The sequence below is a fragment of the Dermacentor silvarum genome, chromosome 5 (assembly GCF_013339745.2).
Source record: "Dermacentor silvarum isolate Dsil-2018 chromosome 5, BIME_Dsil_1.4, whole genome shotgun sequence".
In the NCBI taxonomy this organism is placed as follows: Eukaryota; Metazoa; Arthropoda; class Arachnida; order Ixodida; family Ixodidae; genus Dermacentor; species Dermacentor silvarum.
The window spans coordinates 184,820,989-184,838,635 of record NC_051158.1 but is presented as its reverse complement, the minus strand read 5'-3'; the positions used below and the strand labels follow the sequence as shown (position 1 = coordinate 184,838,635).

General features: G+C 50.4%; 1 protein-coding gene across 1 annotated transcript in view; it reads left to right on the top strand.

Annotated features, from left to right (window-relative positions):
• Positions 1-17,647, top strand: part of LOC119454634 (DNA excision repair protein ERCC-6) — a 339,000-nt gene that overhangs the window by 93,745 nt on the left and 227,608 nt on the right. The window contains exon 7 of the mRNA XM_049668141.1: positions 2,908-3,045. Coding sequence (XP_049524098.1) covers positions 2,908-3,045 — 138 coding nt within the window. The remainder of the gene's footprint in view (positions 1-2,907; positions 3,046-17,647) is intronic.

The following is a 17,647-nucleotide window of genomic DNA, read 5'->3' as shown; positions in this document are numbered from 1 at the left end:
AAAAGATGTTTCCGGATAGCGAGGTCGCGAGAAGCTTCACTTGCTCTGAGAAAAAGTGCGCGTACGTCGCGTGCCACGGTCTGCGCCCATTTTTCACTTCGCAAGTACAACAAATGATGGAGAAGTCTGACAATTTTGTTGTGCTTTTTGACGACACCTTGAATGAATACCTGCAAAGAAAACAACTTGATGTTCACGTCAGATTGTGGAATAACTGTGAGGTGACAACCAGATATCTGACTTCGACATTCATGGGTCACAGCACAGTGGACGACCTTATGCAAAAGTTGACGGAAACACTCGCGTCCTTTCCCCTGAGCAGGATTGTGCAGCTCTCGATGGACGGCCTGAATGTCAACTGGAGTCTTTTCAACAAGTTGCAGCAGCACATGAAGAATGACTTTCTCAAGTTCAGTGCTTGGATATTGGTTCATGTGGCTTGCGCACAGTGCATAATGCTTACAAAGCAGGAATGCATGCGACAAGCTGGCCAGTTGACACCTTTCTGTCGAGCTTATTCTCACTCTTCCATGATGCACCGGCACGCCGTGAAGATTTTGTTGAAGACACAGGGAGCAAACTGTTTCCACTTCCTTTCGTACCCCACCGTTGGGTCGAGAACGTGCCCGTACTGGAGAGAGCCCTGGCTATGTGGGAGCATTTGAGGCACTACACCGAAGCAATGAGCGACCATAGGCTACCCTTGCCGAAATGTAGAGCGTATGAGAACGTCAGTGCTTTTCTAAAGGACCAGCTTGCACTTGCGAAACTGAACTTTTCCCTAAACGTTGCAATGGTTGTGCAGCCTTTTTTTACTGTTTTTCAGAGTGATTCTCCAAAGACATTTTTTTTAGCAAAAGAGCTTGAAACTGTCTTGAGGAGCCTCCTTGCAAGGTTCGTGAAGCGCTCGGTATTGACAGAAGCCACGAGCATCACAAAACTGCTGCGAATTGATGTTCATGATACTGCCAATTACACGTCACTTGAGAAGGTGGACGTTGGACGTGTGGCTGAGAAGATCTTAAAAAGCGGAAAAGCGAGTACCAAGTGTGTTTTTGAATTTAGGGGCGAGTGTCGTAAGTTCATTGTGAACATGATCCTGAAAATCATGGAGAGAAGTCCTCTTAGGTACCCTCCGGTTCGAGGGTTGTCTTGTTTCGACCCCAGAGAGATGGCGAAGACATAAATGTGCCTTGGGAAGCTGAAAGTTGTTCTTAACTGTTTAATTGACAGTAAGCTTCTTTCTGAGCACAAGAGAGATATTGTGTGTGCACAGTACATTCAGTTCTGCCAAGAAAAGCGGCATGAACTGCAAAACTATGAAAGAGACCATGAACGCCTTGACGTTCTCTTCGTGCGCCTTTTGAAGCATGACCCGGCGTTCTCGATGTTATGGGAAGTACTGAAGGTCCTTCTCTTGCTTAGCCATGGGCAGGCTTCAGTAGAAAGAGGTTTCAGTGTAAACAAGCAGATTGTGGTCGAAAATATGGCAGAGCTCTCGTATATCTCACAACGAGTCATCTGCGAGGCCGTCAAAACCCACGGTGGGCTGCTTAACGTTCCACTGTCGAAAGAACTGAAGTCATCAGTGCGCCAAGCCAGGCATAGGTATGCGCTATACATGGACGAACAGAAGAAGCAAGCTGTAGCTCAACAGGTAACCTTGAAGAGAAAAGCACTCGAGCTAGAGCTACAGAGCATGCAAGAGAAGAAGACAAAGCTCCAAAAAACTCTGAAGTGCTTGCAGGAGTCAGCGGATCGCTTTTCGGAAGACGCCGAAGCAAAAAACGACCTGACTTATCTTGTCAAGGCAAACAGTTTCCGTCGAACAGCCAAAGAAAAAGAAGCGGAGATAACAGCTCTTGAAAGAGAAATTAATGCGAAAATAGGGCTCCTTTCCTAAGTCATGTGAGGAAATAAAATTATGCTAACACTCCTTGAATTCTGCCTTTTTGCATCCTTGAAATCCTTGAAATGTCCTTGAATTTCCAGCCAAATATTGTGTACGAACTGCACTAAGTTCTGGCAGGAAGTTTTGACGTGCTCATTCAGCATGTGCACGTGATGTGCTAATGTGCATTGTTCTGGCGGACCCAAGTGGCCCAATACGCACATTGTTGTTTTTCTATTGCGTAGTGTTTGCGAAATGACATAAAATCAGGATACAATCATTCCATAGCGAAACAGGTTTGCTCCACTTGCAGCAGCAGGGACCTTTAAATGTGTGCAGTACACTTTCAATGGCCGTGGGTGCTGTGACACAGGCGGCGATAGCTATGAATGCGGCGCGCAACAACTGGTGAGGTGATTTGCTGGTGCAGTCAAATCTCGATATAACGAACCTCGATTTAACGAAATTCGCGATGTAACAAACTATATTTTAATTTTAGTTGCAATGAAAGCTGTGTAGTTCTTTTTGTGAACTAGCTAAGTAATTACGTACTTGGAGCCTGTATGGCTAGGAAATCTAGCAAGAAAATATAAAAATGTTGGCCGAGGCAAAAGTTATTGCAAACATACTTCTGCATGAAAAGTGCACATGCTGGGACGTGGTAGGCGAGATCTGCAGAACTGATTTGACATATTCATTGACCCTGTCTTTCGAATGGTGCACTCTTGCTGCACTCTGCTAGGCCCAGATGGTAGAGTGACTGCCCCGGTTCGGGCCTGAATCCTTGACCAGGACGAAATTCCCGAGTTGGTAATCCGTTATGTGCATATAATAGATTACCAACTGGCACGGTGTCACACTTCCATTGTCTAATGCATGTGGGTGAATACACAAGCTATTTTGGTGATCAGTGTGGTATCATCTGAGCTGAGGCTGTGGTACAACCATATGTTGTGAGAGGAAGCAGCTTGGAACCCAGGATTCACCATAGCAGTTTGTCTTTTGCCTTGTACCAGGAAACACCGCCACCAGAAGCTTGTGGAGAAGCATAGGAGAATCATGGAGGATGAGGAAAATGACTCCACTTCTGAGAGCACCTTTGAGGTGGATGATGAATTCCGTGTGCCCAAGGTGATCTGGAGCAAATTGTACAGGTAGGGGCACTTTTCCTGAATTGACTAGACCGCAACAGCACGTCAAAAGGTTAGGCAATGTTTCAATGGTCAACTACCACTTGTTCTCTATGTTCTGTTTGCTGACTTCCAGCTACGGCGGCCTCTACCGTCTCAGCATCCTTGTCAATACGCCAACATAAACATTCTGCATTCTGTTGATGGTCATGTTGGCTGATTCTGACCATCAAGAGAGAATTCAGATTTTGCTATAAGACTGCACCGAGATAAAGCACCCCATATCTATGCCTTCATGGCTGCTGTGGAGTTTGTGTCCACTGATTTCTACATGTCTTGCCAGCTTTTTTATCTGTTTTACCCTGTCTCAAGAATAAATGTTATCACCTGGTAATTTATACTATTACCCAAGTTAACTGTAATTTCACTGTATGTGCAAAATTGTAGGTTCAGAATTAATGAATCTTATGGTCATGCATATACTGAGTTCTCTCTAAATAAAATTGGTTCTACTCTTGTGTAACTTTTTTTCTGTGCACATCACACCCTTAGAACAGCCAAACGACAATGAAACTTGGAAACTATACTTCAATTTTGTGTCAGTAAATTGTGGAGATTACAAAATAGCAGACCATCTATTTCTGTATGTTACATTCCATTTATTTTTTGGCATCACACATGCACAATTAAAAAAGGACAGCAGATTCGTGCGACCTAGCAGTATCACAGCCTAATTTCCAGTGAAGCTAATTTTTACATGCAGTTGCATTAAAAATTTCGGTTGCCTGTAAGTAAACAACACACGTTAACTCTTTCTCTCCTATGGGGAAAATAGTGAGCAGCACGAGAACAAGGTGAGAGCAGGAGCCGTTTCGACATGTGGACTTGTCTTCTTCAAGGCGACATATGCTCTCCTCGGCACAGTATATATGTGTGGGTTCTTGGTGTCTCACAGGAGACCAACCACCGCGGGTTCGAGCTTAGCGAGCCACAGGGCCGTGTCAGCCGTCGCCTCCAGCACCGCTCGCGCGCGAGCTCAGAGGCCGCAAGGGGCTACCGAGCGACGCACGCAAAAACACAGTAAAGCCCTGAGTTGACGGAAACCGTTTACTGAAACCGTCGGCACCAGCAATGCACAAACGCCCACGCGGCGGGGAGCCAAAGGGGTCCCGCACCAGGGCGAAAATACAATAACAGGCGCCTATAGCACGTCGCGGCGAGAGCACAGGCTCAAGCTGGGACACGCCGCTAGGAAAAGTCCCGGCGGCTATGCTACTTGCTCTGGCGATAACCAATGGGTCAACTCGCGAGAGCACGGGCAATATCCTTCGTCTTAGGCTTTCGGCAAGTGCGGCTCGGCGGGGTACGACCTCGCGCGAGCACTAATCGCACCGCTCGTCGGCTTAGCGTTGGGAAAGGATCAGCACAAAGTACGCGCTCCCCGCACCTGCAAAGGCACCGTGCGCGAGCTCCAGTCCTAGTCACAAAGGTGTCGGCGGACGAGAGGAAAGCATGAACGTACCGTGCGCTGGTCCCGGAGAGAAGCCCCGAGGCACGCTCCGCCGCTAGCAGCCGACAACTGGCTGCGTAGTGACGTCAGCGCCCCGCCCTCACCGCCAACCGCCGCGTGCGCAGCGCCACCCGGGAACCGGTTACGCGGCGCGGGCGGGGAAGGAGGCCAGCGGGAATGATGGCGAGGGATGGCAGAGCAGGCGAAGCCCGCGCAATCATGCCGGCGCAACCCTCAATTCCCACAATAGGTAGGGCTCTTCTACACTCTAAAAACAGTTGCACCCTTTGGGGTGCATTTTTGCCACACAACAATAATCGTCATCGGTCTTGCTTGCGTTTCCTATCTTGAAAACTCTGCACTTGCTACTTTCCTGTCGAGAACGCTGTGTCACGCTGATAATGCTCTTGTCGTTCGTGACCGAGAAGTGCCGGGCACACAGCGTTAAAGAAAGGAAAGCCACGCAAGTCAGATGACGATTATTGTTCTGTGGCAAAAATACGCCCCAAAGGGTGCAACTGTTTTTAGAGTGTAAAGGGGAGAGAAGGTAAGGCGGGTGGGTGAGGTAATGAGCGAGAGTGTGTTAGCAGCGTGGGTGTAGAATTGAAAAGAAAAATAATTCGCTACTGGGTAGCCGGTGGAGGAATTTGAGGCAGCGTCGTGTGTTAGCCGGTTGAGGTGTCATTGTAGGTTCCTCTTTTCATGGAAGGGGTCTGGATGACAGGGAGGGGGGCGGGGGGGGGGGGGGTATCTGCTCTGCTGGAGGTCAGTGAATTACCGTGTCTGACAAAATAAATGTAGCAGGGTGTGTACAGGTCCTTGAAATCCTTGAAAACCCTTGAAATAGAAAAGTGCGTTTTCAAGGCCCTTGAAAGTCCTGGACTTTTTTTCCTTCCTTGAAAATCCTTGAATTTCGTGAGCAATACGCTCTTGATATCGACATTGCGACCTCCTTTCTGTGCTAGATCGGCATCGAACTCACCACACATGGTTCTGTTTTGCAGAACTGCGCAGAAAAAATAAAAGGCTTCACCGCGTTAAACCGCGAACGGAGCGGGAGACCCATGCCGCGCTTCGGTGCTGGCTCGGTTGGCAGTTTGCGCTGCTTTTGTCACCCTATCGTTCGTTTCAATCCTCGCCCATCAGTCTGTCTTGTGCCACTTTCACTCTAGCGCGCGAGGTGAAGCTAGTGAAGCTAAAGAGAGCTATAGTAGAGCAACTTTACCACTGATGCTCAGTGCCTTTGGGTGGAGGTTTGTTATAATATTATTTATGATAATATAAGTGCAATAACATTACCGTATTTTCCTTTAATTCGCACCATTGTATAATACGCACCCCCCTCAAAACGGCAGTTTTTCCGAAAAAACAAAAACAAAACGTGTATAAGTCGCACGGGTGTATAAGCCGCACATGTTCTTTCGTTAAGCGATTTTAAAAAGTAACGGTGACGTTTCGCTCCGTGAACGCGGGTCATGCGCAAGCGTATGGGTGCCATATATTTTCACTCCAAGCGCATTTCTGCCGTCGTGGTTGCCACAATGTTCCGTTCAAGGGCGATAACATCGTCGCCACGAGCCGTATGCTGTATTGTGTGCGAATGAAAGCTTGCGACGGCGAGCCAAATCGCGCACAAAGGAGGAAAGCGGGAAGGCAGCCTGGGCGGAAGGGTGGGGGGAGCTCCTGTACTCTCGGAGCAACTGCGTAGATTGTAGATTGCGCAGCGGCGCGCGCCGTATCTTGACAGCGATCTGCAGATGCGACGACTTCGCGGTCGATCGACTTGCGGTGGGCCAACCGCCGCTTGCGATGCTGCACCATGCTTCTCGCACGGCGCTCGGGCTCGAACTTGATCACGAGAACCCGCAACCTCGATAGCGCGCACCGAACCCGTAGCAGTTAAGTCAGCCAGCGCGCTTCTCGTGGCCATAACTTCGGATTCAATTTTGATGGCAGTATTTCTGCAAAAAAAAAGAAAAAAAAATACATGCATAGGTCGTTTAGAAGAACTTCTTGCTGGGCGAGTTGGTGCATAGCTGTATCGGGAAGCGTTGCGCATACACACGGACAAACACAGGAAAAGAGAGAGGTAAACGCATAGAGCGCGAAGGAGCGCATAGGTCACGTCGTTATAAGACGCACCGACGAAAAATTAAGAAAAAACGCGTCTTATACACCGGAAAATGTGGTATGCTGAATGTTTTTGAAATGTTTGATGAACCAACCCAGCTAATGCTGCAAAAGCCTGAGCAGCTGTTGTGAGTGTTCGTTGTGTTACGTTTTAATATCCCGGACTTGAGAAATGATCAAGACAAACCATGTTTTACAAAATTGCAGTATACATCTATTTGTTATAATATAATGGATGTGTAGGAAGACTATACCGAAGTGATCAAGGCTAGATATTAACATCATTGTAATATATATTTATTTATTTTTACGCTGAATGTTTTCAATATTTTTGGTGAACTTTACCCCGCCTATACCGGAGAAATCTCAGCCGCTGTTCTAAGTGTTCATTTTGTGTTGTGATACTGAGAGGTTATCAAGGCTAGACATTTTTATTATAATTGTGATATACATTTAGTTATAAGTGCAATAAAACTGGTCATTTTTGGAAATGTTGGAGTAAAGAAATCCTACTTTGGATGCCGCTTTGAGTCCTTGAAAAACCTTTGACAGGTCCTGGAAAGTCCTGGAATATCCTTGAATTTTTGCCTTAGAAATCTGTACGAACCCTGTGTAGCTGTAGAAAAATGGTGCTCGTGGGAAAAAAAATAGAAAAAATAGGGGGGGGGGGGGGGGCAAATATATAAATAAAATAACGAAAGGATTGAGTGAAAGCAAAGGGAGGTTGGAACATTATTAACAATCGGATAACGAGAAAAAAACAAACCAAGCAACTCAATGCAAAACAACCAAGTGCTCTTGCCTATGCTTTGAAGTTTAGCATAGCGATTAGATTCTAAAGCTGCCTTTGCAACGTTCCTGCCTATTGCTTGCAATGAATTGAACTTATGGATGAGGTACCATTCTCTATATTTTCTGTCTCCCGCAGAACGGAAATTTGACTGTAGTATGTAGAGCTTAAGTTCATCAAAGTTATGACCTGGTTGGTTGAAATGCTCGGCGACGGCTTTGGGAAGCTTTTTAGCTGTGTCCGCGCGATGTCCGTTTAGCCTGATGTTCATTGATTGTCCCGTTTCACCGATATATTGCTTCTTACAGAAGGAACACTCAAGCATATAAATTACATCGGAGCTAGTGCAAGTAAAGCTAGTTTTCACTTCGTGTGTGTAGCTATTTGCGGTGCTTTTAATTTTAAGGTCACTATGAAGGTGCCTGCAGGTTTTGCACCTGGGGCGAGAATGTGCTTTTATTACGGGGCAGTGATGTTGGCTGACTTTTGCATGCACTAACATGTCTTTAAAGTTTCTGTTGCGGTGATAGGCAACCCTTGGTACATCTGGGAACGCTTTTCTCAGACGCTCGGTTCTTGATAATATTGGGTTGTATTTTGGTAGGATGTTGTTTATGTTTGGGAGGGCATTAGAACATTTTGTTAGAAAGGCTGGTGGTCTATTAGATTCTGGTGTAGGTTGTTTCTGAGCTAATGCCAACTGCCTCTCTAATGTTGATGCAACTTCATAAGCCTGGTCGCACTAGCACCAATTTTCTGCCACTACTTTTATTTTCTCTGTCAGACACGATAGTTCACTGACCTCCAGTGGAGCAGATACCCCCCCTCCTCCCCGTCATCCGGGCTCCTTCCACGAAAAGAGGAACCTACAATGACACCTCATCAATACTTCTTTGTGGACGAGTTGGTACATCTTGAAACTTTGGGTACCAGCGCAAGCAGACGACCACAAGAAGGGAGACACGTGCACACAAGCGCTGACTAACAACTGGTTTTATTGGCATGGATAGCACACCTTATATATTCCAATGGATCATAAGCCTCTGGTGTATGTCTTCCATACAAACTCTTCCAAGTACGTCGCAGGTGAAGTTCGTCAACTGGCCTATGTGTCGGAGTTCACAACGAATATTCGGTATATCCATGGCACCAACAACAAGGCAGCTGAGGAAAAACATAACAAGGGTAAACTCGTGCCAACAGCGCAAGTGCAATGCAGCCAACCAAGCGCAACAAGACGCAAACAATTATTTGTCTTTCCAATCTAAACCCTCGATAGCCGCATCCAGAAGATCAAATTGAGCATCAAAGAGAGCAAGGGAAGGGGTGCACTTGCTACCGAACTTCCTAATGTGGTAGGCTTCTAAACTGATGCGCGCGGTCTTGTCACTACTCTTTCCTAGAATCGTCGTCTCTTTTAACCGGGCCTCACAGTCAGTACACTTGCTAACGTGCGCAACGATGTTAAATCATCACATATCACTTCCGCACGACGGAAGGCAGCCGGAATGAAGGGGCGAGGTGCAGCCGCTGACTTGTCGCACCAGAGGGAGCCAGGCACAAACAGGTGAGGAACGAGTTGTAGAAGGAGGGAACGGGAATGTTCCAGTGGCGCTTGCAGCTCGGGGTCTTCCATCTGCGCACGAGCTAGAACCTCCCAATCCACAGTCGATGTGCCGAGGGAGGTGATAAGTGAAAGTGCATCACCTGCCTCGTTGTCAGTGCCATGGATGTGCCGAATATCCGTCGTGAACTCCGATATATAGGCCAGTTGACGAACTTCACCTGCGACGTACGGAAGAGTTTGTACGGAAGCCATACACCAGAGGCTTATGATCGGTTAGAATATAAAATGGCTGGCCCTCCAAGAAATGCCGAAAGTGCTAGATGGTGGAGTAGATGACGAGCAGCTCGCGGCCAAAAACGCTGTAGCGAGTCTTGGCTGGTTGGAGCTTCCGAGAGAAGCCCAGTGGGCGCCACTCAGAGTTGATTTTCTGCTGGAGAACAGCGCCGATGGCCACACTGGAAGCATCCACCATGATGCGGGTTGGCACGTTAGTCCTCGGGTGGATGAGAAGTACTGCATCGGCGACGGCTTGTTTAGCTGCCCTGAAAGCAGCTTCAGCTTCGGGAGCTCCGAAAATTGCGGATGAGGAGCCCTTGGTCGTGCGAAGAAGGTCAGTCAGTGGGTGTAAAAGCTCAGTGCAGTGCGGAATAAAACGTCGGGAGAAATTCACTAGGTCGAGGAGAGAGAGAGAGAGAGAGAGAGAAACTTTAATGAATAAAATGAAATTTTAGGTCCCGTGGTTGGGGCCCCTAGTCTAGGGCTCCACTGGCACGAGCGGTTCGCTGGGCTTGGTCCAGGAGAGCCAGTTGGCTGTCCTGGTCCTCGTCCGCAAGCCGCGCCTCCCACTACCTGTTAAAATCTTGTGTTTTTAGTAGTGTGGAGTTTATATGTTTCGGTCTGTTTGGGCATATCCACGTGATGTGTGGTAACGTTGGCGTCTCCCTGCACCACGCGCATTCGTCAGTGTATCGTGCTTGGTGAATATGGCTAAATGTATGTAGGTTTGGGTATGTGTGTGTTTGAAGTCGGCGCCAATTCCTCGCCTGTTGACTGTTTAACTTAGGATGAGGGCGTCCATATTGCCTCCGCTCCTGTCTTTGGTGTTCGAGGATGTCGCGCAGTGTAGAGGGAGGCTCGTCACTGGGTCGGTCCGCAGCGCGGATGCTTAGTACGCGAGCTAGCCGGTCCGCCCTTGTGTTGCCCTCCATGCCCTCGTGTGCGGGGCACCAAGTGAGGTTGTGGAATCCGGTAATTTGACTCCCTAGAATTTTTAGTACTAAGCGCGGCGCCGTCCCGGAGAGATACAGGCGGCAGGCGGTTTGTGAGTCCGTAAGTATGGCAGCAGATACGTCCCTATTCTCCGCGTCCCTAATTGCAAGTGCAATCGCTGCGGCTTCTGCTGTGCTGGTAGATTTTGCCTTGACCGATGCAGCTATCACACGATTTTGGTTCGTGGCTACCACCGTATACTTGTCCCTGTCCGTTTGACTCGCGTCTGTGTAGTACACGTCCGGTTGTCCTCTAAATCTCTGGTGCAAGGTTCTCGCTCGGGCCGTCCGGCGCCCTGCATGATATCTTGGACTCATATTCTTCGGAATTGGGGACCCTATTATGTGCTGCCTGACTTCCTGGGTCATCTGCACTGTCTCTTCTGCACTGAACTGGGGGCGGAGGGCAAAGCCCAGTTTGGTTAATATGGCCCAACCCTGCGTTGATGCGCACAGCCGTTCCTTTAGTGCGGTGAGGGTGGCCGTCGTATATTCCTCGAAGGTATTGTGGATTCCTAATTTGTCGAAACGTTCTGAACTGGTATTTTCTGGGAGTCCTAGAGCAGCTTTAAATGCCCGCCGAATGATCACTTCAAGCTGTTTGAGCTCCTGCTTGGTAATGCTTTGAAAGGGGAGTGCATACGTTATCCTACTGATGACAAAGGCGTGTACCAGTCGGATCGTTTCTTCTTCCGAGAAGCCCTCGCGGGTTCGCGTAACCCTACGGATCATCTTGGCTACGTTTTGTGTAGGACCTTTGAGGAGGCGGAGCGTGTGCGCTACTCCGGCCGTTTGTTGGATCCATAATCCCAGGACGCGGAGTTTATCCACCTCTCTTACACGCCCCCCGTCCAAGAAAAGTTCAAAACTCGAACGATTTTCTCGATTCGCGTACTTCGCTCTTATACGAATAAATTCGGACTTCTCTGGGGCACACGTCATGCCGGCCCCTTGCGTGAAGGTTTCGACCTGTTGGATGGCCCACTGGAGAAGCTCCTGCTTATCCCCATAGGATCCCCGATTTGCCCACAGCGTAATATCGTCAGCGTAAATGGCGCTCCCTAGGGCTTGCTTCGCATCCAACTCTAGTGCGAGTTTACGCATTCCCAGATTAAATAGGAGAGGGGAGAGTATGGACCCTTGTGGGGTTCCTCGATCGGGAACTGCAAAGGGTTTCGACCTAGTTGAGCCCAGACCGATGGTGGGCGTACGGTTTCTCAGAAAGCTGCGTACATACTGGTAAATGCGCGTCCCGCAACCTACTGCTTTTAGTCCTTCCAGTATTGCATTGTGGGAAATCGTATCAAATGCCTTTTTTACGTCGAGAGCAAGCACAATGCTGTCTTCGGAACCCCTTACCGGGTGCAGAACGTCCTGCTGAAGCATCAGAAAAACGTCCTGTGCCGACACATCTGGACGAAATCCGAACATGTTGTGGGAAACCGGGTCTGTATCACCTTTTAAAAGAGCTTTCCGGCACACAATGTTAGCGATATAGGTCGTAGGTTTCGAATATCTCGGGGCTTCCCTGGTTTTGGAATAAGGATGATTTTTGCTTCCCTCCATTCAGCAGGTAGTTCTCCCTGATCCACCCATACATTCTCGTTAAAGTATTCGGTTAACTGCTCCATGGTTCAAATCAAATCAGTTTATTATTATTATTACATCGTATGTTAATGACAGCATATAAAATATACAGACACATTCCGCGTCCCAAAGTACAAGACTGCAATGGGACCCTCGATGAAGGTTACAAATAAATAATACAAGGATTAGCAGCAGTGCGAACCAATGGAACAAATATATTGTCACGTAGTTGTGACGGTAGAGAAAACAGTCGCAAAACTGTGTATGACGCAACTGGTTGTTTATTGGGCGAACCTGTGCCCACAAAAGCAAGCTACACTCAAAGCACAACGATAGCGGCGAACACAGTCGGCGATCGTCGAAAATCTGATTAGCGGCGAAACGCGTCGGCTTTTATACCTGAGTCATCGAAGGTTCTAGATTAATCCCTGATGCCCGCGTGTCTTCCAGAAAGTTCTAGACAATTCGCGTCGGTCACACAATCAGATAACATAAGCGTCGGTGAAAACAGGCAACCGAAAGAAGCATCGATAACGTTCTAGAAACCTCCGACACAGGCACGTCCTGCGCCCAGCGATAACGTTTAACATTTGTTAGCCGGTGGAAAGCGGCCACCGGTGAAAGATAAACATGTATACGTGTCAATACCCTCCCCTTAAAAAGCATCGTCCCGATGCTACAAACACGAAAGCGAAAACAAAACAATGCGTAATAAACAACAAACAAACAAACAAAAAAAAAACAATAACAAAGTAACGAAGTACCTAAGGTCGTCAGCGGGCGTAGAAAGGTTTAAGACGCACTACATGGATGACTTCAGGTCGTGCCCGGCGCCGCTGTGATTGCGAAATGCCGTCTGGCACGACCTCATAGTCCAGTGCGCCAATACGTCGGATTATCTTATATGGTCCGAAATAGCGACGCAATAGTTTCTCGCTAAGTCCTCGTCGGCGTATCGGAGTCCAGACCCAAACACGGTCGCCGGGCTGGTACTCGACGTAACGTCGTCGTAGATTGTAGTGTCGGCTGTCGGTCCTCTGCTGGTTCTTGATGCGCAGGCGGGCGAGCTGTCGACCTTCTTCGGCACGCTGCAAATAAGTGGCAACGTCGAGATTTTCTTCGTCAGCGACGTCTGGTAGCATGGCGTCAAGCGTCGTTGCCGGGTTCCTTCCGTAGACCAGGTTGAACGGTGCCATGTGCGTCGTTTCTTGCACGGCCGTGTTGTATGCGAAGGTCACGTACGGGAGGATGGCATCCCACGTCTTGTGTTCGACGTCGACGTACATTGCCAGCATGTCGGCGATGGTCTTATTTAGGCGCTCGGTGAGGCCATTCGTCTGCGGGTGGTAGGCGGTGGTGCGGCGATGGCTTGTCTGGCTGTACCTCAGGATGGCTTGAGTTAGCTCTGCCGTAAAGGCCGTGCCTCTGTCGGTGATGAGGACTTCTGGGGCACCGTGACGCAGGAGGATGTTCTCAACGAAGAATCGGCCTACCTCGGCGGCACTTCCTTTGGGCAAGGCTTTTGTTTCGGCGTAGCGGGTGAGGTAGTCCGTAGCGACGACGATCCATTTATTCCCGGACGTCGACGTCGGAAAAGGCCCCAGTAAGTCCATCCCGATCTGCTGGAACGATCGGCGAGGTGGCTCGATTGGCTGTAGAAGTCCGGCTGGCCTTGTCGGCGGTGTTTTGCGTCGCTGACAGTCTCGGCATGTTCATACGTAATGGGCGACGTCGGCAGAGAGGCGAGGCCAGTAGTATTTTTCTTGTATCCTCACGAGAGTGCGTGAAAAACCGAGATGTCCAGCCGTTGGGTCGTCATGGAGAGCTTGCAGAACCTCTGGACGCAATGCTGAGGGTACCACGAGGAGGTAGTTGGCTCGGAGAGGCGAGAAGTTCTTCTTTAGAAGAATGTCGTTTTGCAAGAAAAACGACGCCAATCCTCGCCTGAACACCTTCGGCACAATGACGGTCTTGCCTTCCAGGTAGTCTACAAGGCTCCTTAGTTCTGGGTCGGCTCGCTGTTGTTCGGCGAATTCGTCGGCACTGATTGGTCCCAAGAAAGTATCGTCATCCTGGTCGTCCTGCGGCGGCGGTTCAACGGGGGCGCGAGACAAGCAGTCGGCGTCAGAGTGCTTTCGCCCGGACTTGTAAACGACGGTGATGTCGAATTCTTGAAGTCTCAGACTCCATCGTGCGAGGCGACCTGAAGGATCCTTCAAGTTAGCTAGCCAACACAAGGCGTGGTGGTCGCTCACAACTTTAAAGGGCCTGCCATAGAGGTAGGGGCGAAACTTTGATGTAGCCCAGATGATGGCGAGGCACTCCTTTTCTGTTGTGGAATAATTTGCTTCCGCCTTCGATAGCGACCGGCTAGCGTAACTTACAACCCTTTCTAGTCCGTCAGTCCTCTGCACAAGTACGGCGCCGAGTCCTACGCTGCTTGCGTCGGTGTGGACTTCGGTATCGGCATTTTCGTCGAAATGCGCAAGTATTGGCGGCGATTGCAGGCGTCGCTTCAGTTCTTCAAATGCTTCGACTTGCGGCGTCTCCCACTTGAACTCGACGTCGGCCTTCGTGAGATACGTCAGTGGCTCAGCGATCCGTGAAAAATTCTTGACGAAGCGCCTGTAATAGGCGCACAGTCCAAGAAATCTACGCACTGCCTTCTTGTCAGCGGGCGGAGGAAAGTTGGAGATGGCCGCAGTTTTCTGAGGGTCGGGGCGCACTCCTGACTTGTTGATGACGTGGCCCAAAAACAAGAGCTCCTCATATGCGAAGCGGCACTTTTCTGGCTTCAACGTGAGTCCGGAGGTCTTGATTGCTTGAAGAACTGTTTCAAGGCACCGGAGGTGTTCCTCGAAGCTTGAGGCAAACACAACGACGTCGTCCAAATAGACGAGGCAAGTCTGCCACTTCAAGCCTGCCAGTACTGTATCCATGACACGTTGGAAAGTGGCAGGCGCCGAGCAAAGACCAAACGGCATGACCTTGAACTCGAACAGTCCGTCTGGTGTTATAAAGGCAGTCTTCTCCCGGTCCCTCTCGTCGACTTCGATTTGCCAGTAGCCGGTTTTGAGGTCCATCGACGAAAAATACTTTGCGTTGTAGAGTCGATCCAAGGCGTCGTCAATCCGTGGGAGGGGGTATACGTCCTTCTTCGTGATCTTGTTGAGGCGACGATAATCGACGCAGAAACGTAGGGTTCCATCCTTCTTCTTCACTAACACCACGGGGGACGCCCACGGACTCTTGGACGGCTGGATGATGTCGTCGCGTAGCATTTCGTCGACTTGTTGCCTTATGGCCTCGCGTTCGCGCGCCGAAACTCGGTACGGGCTCTGACGGAGTGGGCGGACATATTCGTCGGTTATAATGCGGTGCTTGGCGACAGGGGTTTGTCGAACTTTTGACGACGACGAGAAGCAGTCCTTGTATTGCAGGAGCAGAGCTTTTAGCTGTTTTTTCTTATGATTGGGAAGGTTCTGATTGACGTCGAAAGTTGGTTCAGGTACTACAGTCGTCGTTACAGGTGCACTGGAATCTGTGAAGGCGAACGCACTGCTGGCTTGTACTATTTCGTCGATGTAGGCGACCGTGGTGCCTTTGTTAATGTGCTTGTATTCGGGGCTGAAGTTCGTGAGCATCACCCTTGCTTTCCCTGCACGTAGCTCAGCTATGCCTCTAGCGACGCAAATTTCACGGTCGAGCAGTAAGTGATGATCGCCCTCGATGACGCCCTCCATGTCTGCAGGCACTTCGGTACCGACGGAAATCATTACGCTGGAGCGAGGCGGAACGGTGACTTGTTCTTCAAGCACATTCAAGGCATGGTAACTGATGCTTGTATCCGGCGGTATCGCTTTGTGTGTTGAAAGCGTTATCGACTTGGACCTTAAGTCGATGACTGCACCATGTTGGTTTAGAAAGTCCATGCCTAGGATGACGTCCCTGGAGCAGTGCGGCAGGATTACGAAGCTCGCCGGGTAAGTGCGGTTGTTTACCGTGACTCGCGCTGTGCAGATTCCAGCCGGCGTTATTAGGTGACCTCCCGCTGTCCGTATATCGGGTCCTTGCCAGGCCGTCTTCACCTTCTTTAACTTGGCGGCGAACGTGCCACTGAAAACTGAATAGTCGGCGCCAGTGTCGACGAGAGCGGTGACGTTATGACCATCGATGAGCACGTCTAGATCGGTAGACCGGCGTCTGGCGTTGCGGTTAATTCGTGGCGTCGGATCACGGCTGCGTCGGCTTGCTCTGCTGCTGCTACGTCGCGTCGGAAGGTCTTCGTTCGGCGGCGATGTGTTGTCAAGGCTGTTGCTAGGCGGCGTGCTGATATCTCGTCGTGATGATTCGCAAATCGTCGTCGTCGTCGGCGGCGGAGGATCTTCGGCATTGCGTCGTACAGCAACCGCACCTCCATCGGTTGCTGCCTTTAGTTTCCCGGGTAAGGGCTGGGAGATCGGCCCCGGGTTGGGCCGGCATACAGGCGGCGATGCGGCGAGATGTAGCGGCCTGGTGACGGCGAGCGTGAGGGTCGTCGTGGTTGCCACTGGGCTCCGGCAAGGTAGTCGGCGATGTCACGTGGTCGCTCGCCAAGCTGTGGACGTGGCGCGTTGACGGCGAACCCTCGTAGGCCCATCTCGCGGTATGGGCACCGGCGGTAGACATGGCCGGCTTCCCCGCAGTGATAGCAGAGCGGGCGGTGGTCGGGGGCGCGCCAAATGTCCGTCTTCCGCTGGGAGCTGCGCTGGGCGACGGGCGGGCGTGCAGGCGGCGGCGGCGGTGGACGACGGAACTGCGGCGTTACGGGGCCCTGGCGCGAGCGCGGAGGGGGGCCTTGACGACGGGCGACGGCGGCGTAGGTCATCGCTTGCGGCTGTGGTTGAGGCGATGCCGGAACTTCTGGCACTTCCAGTGATCGCTGAACCTCTTCTTTAACTATGTCAGCGATCGAAGTCACCTGAGGATGCGATCTTGGGAATAATTTCTGTAGTTCTTCCCGTACAACCGCTCTGATCGTCTCGTGCAGGTCGTCGGCGCCTAGAGCTTGAGCTTCGGCGTAGTTTGTCAGTGCACGGCGGTTGTATTGCCTGGCTCGCATTTCAAGCGTCTTCTCGATCGTTGTGGCCTCCGAAACAAATTCTGCCACAGTCTTGGGCGGGTTGCGCATCAATCCAGTGAATAGATGCTCTTTGACGCCCCGCATCAAGAACCGAACTTTCTTTTCTTCAGACATGTCGGGGTCGGCGTGGCGGAAGAGGCGAGTCATCTCCTCCGTGAAGATCGCGATGCTCTCGTTCGGCAATTGAACTCTGGTTTCCAGGAGAACTTCAGCCCTTTCTTTTCGTACGACACTCGTGAAGGTCCTCACGAAGTTCTCGCGAAATAGGTCCCAAGTCACCAGGGTGGTGGTCTCTGTTCTCAAACCATGTCCGAGCAGCGTCATCCAACGAAAAATAGACATGGCGCAGCTTGTCATCGTTGCTCCATTTGTTGAATGTCGCGGTCCTCTCGTACGTCTCCAGCCATGTTTCAGGGTCTTCAGCTGATGATCCACGGAAGGTCGGTGGCTCCCGAGGTTGCTGCAGCAGGATGGGGGACGCTGGGGCTGCCATTGTGGTCGTTGACTTGGCCTTGATCGCTGTGGTCTTCTCGGGAAGAAGTCCGTATTCTGGCAAAAGTCCTTGCTGCCTACGGCTAGCTCGCTGGTCCTTGGCGACGTTGGTCTCGTCCTCCGGTTTCGGGCTTGGGTCGCGGCTTTGCGGGGGCGTCCG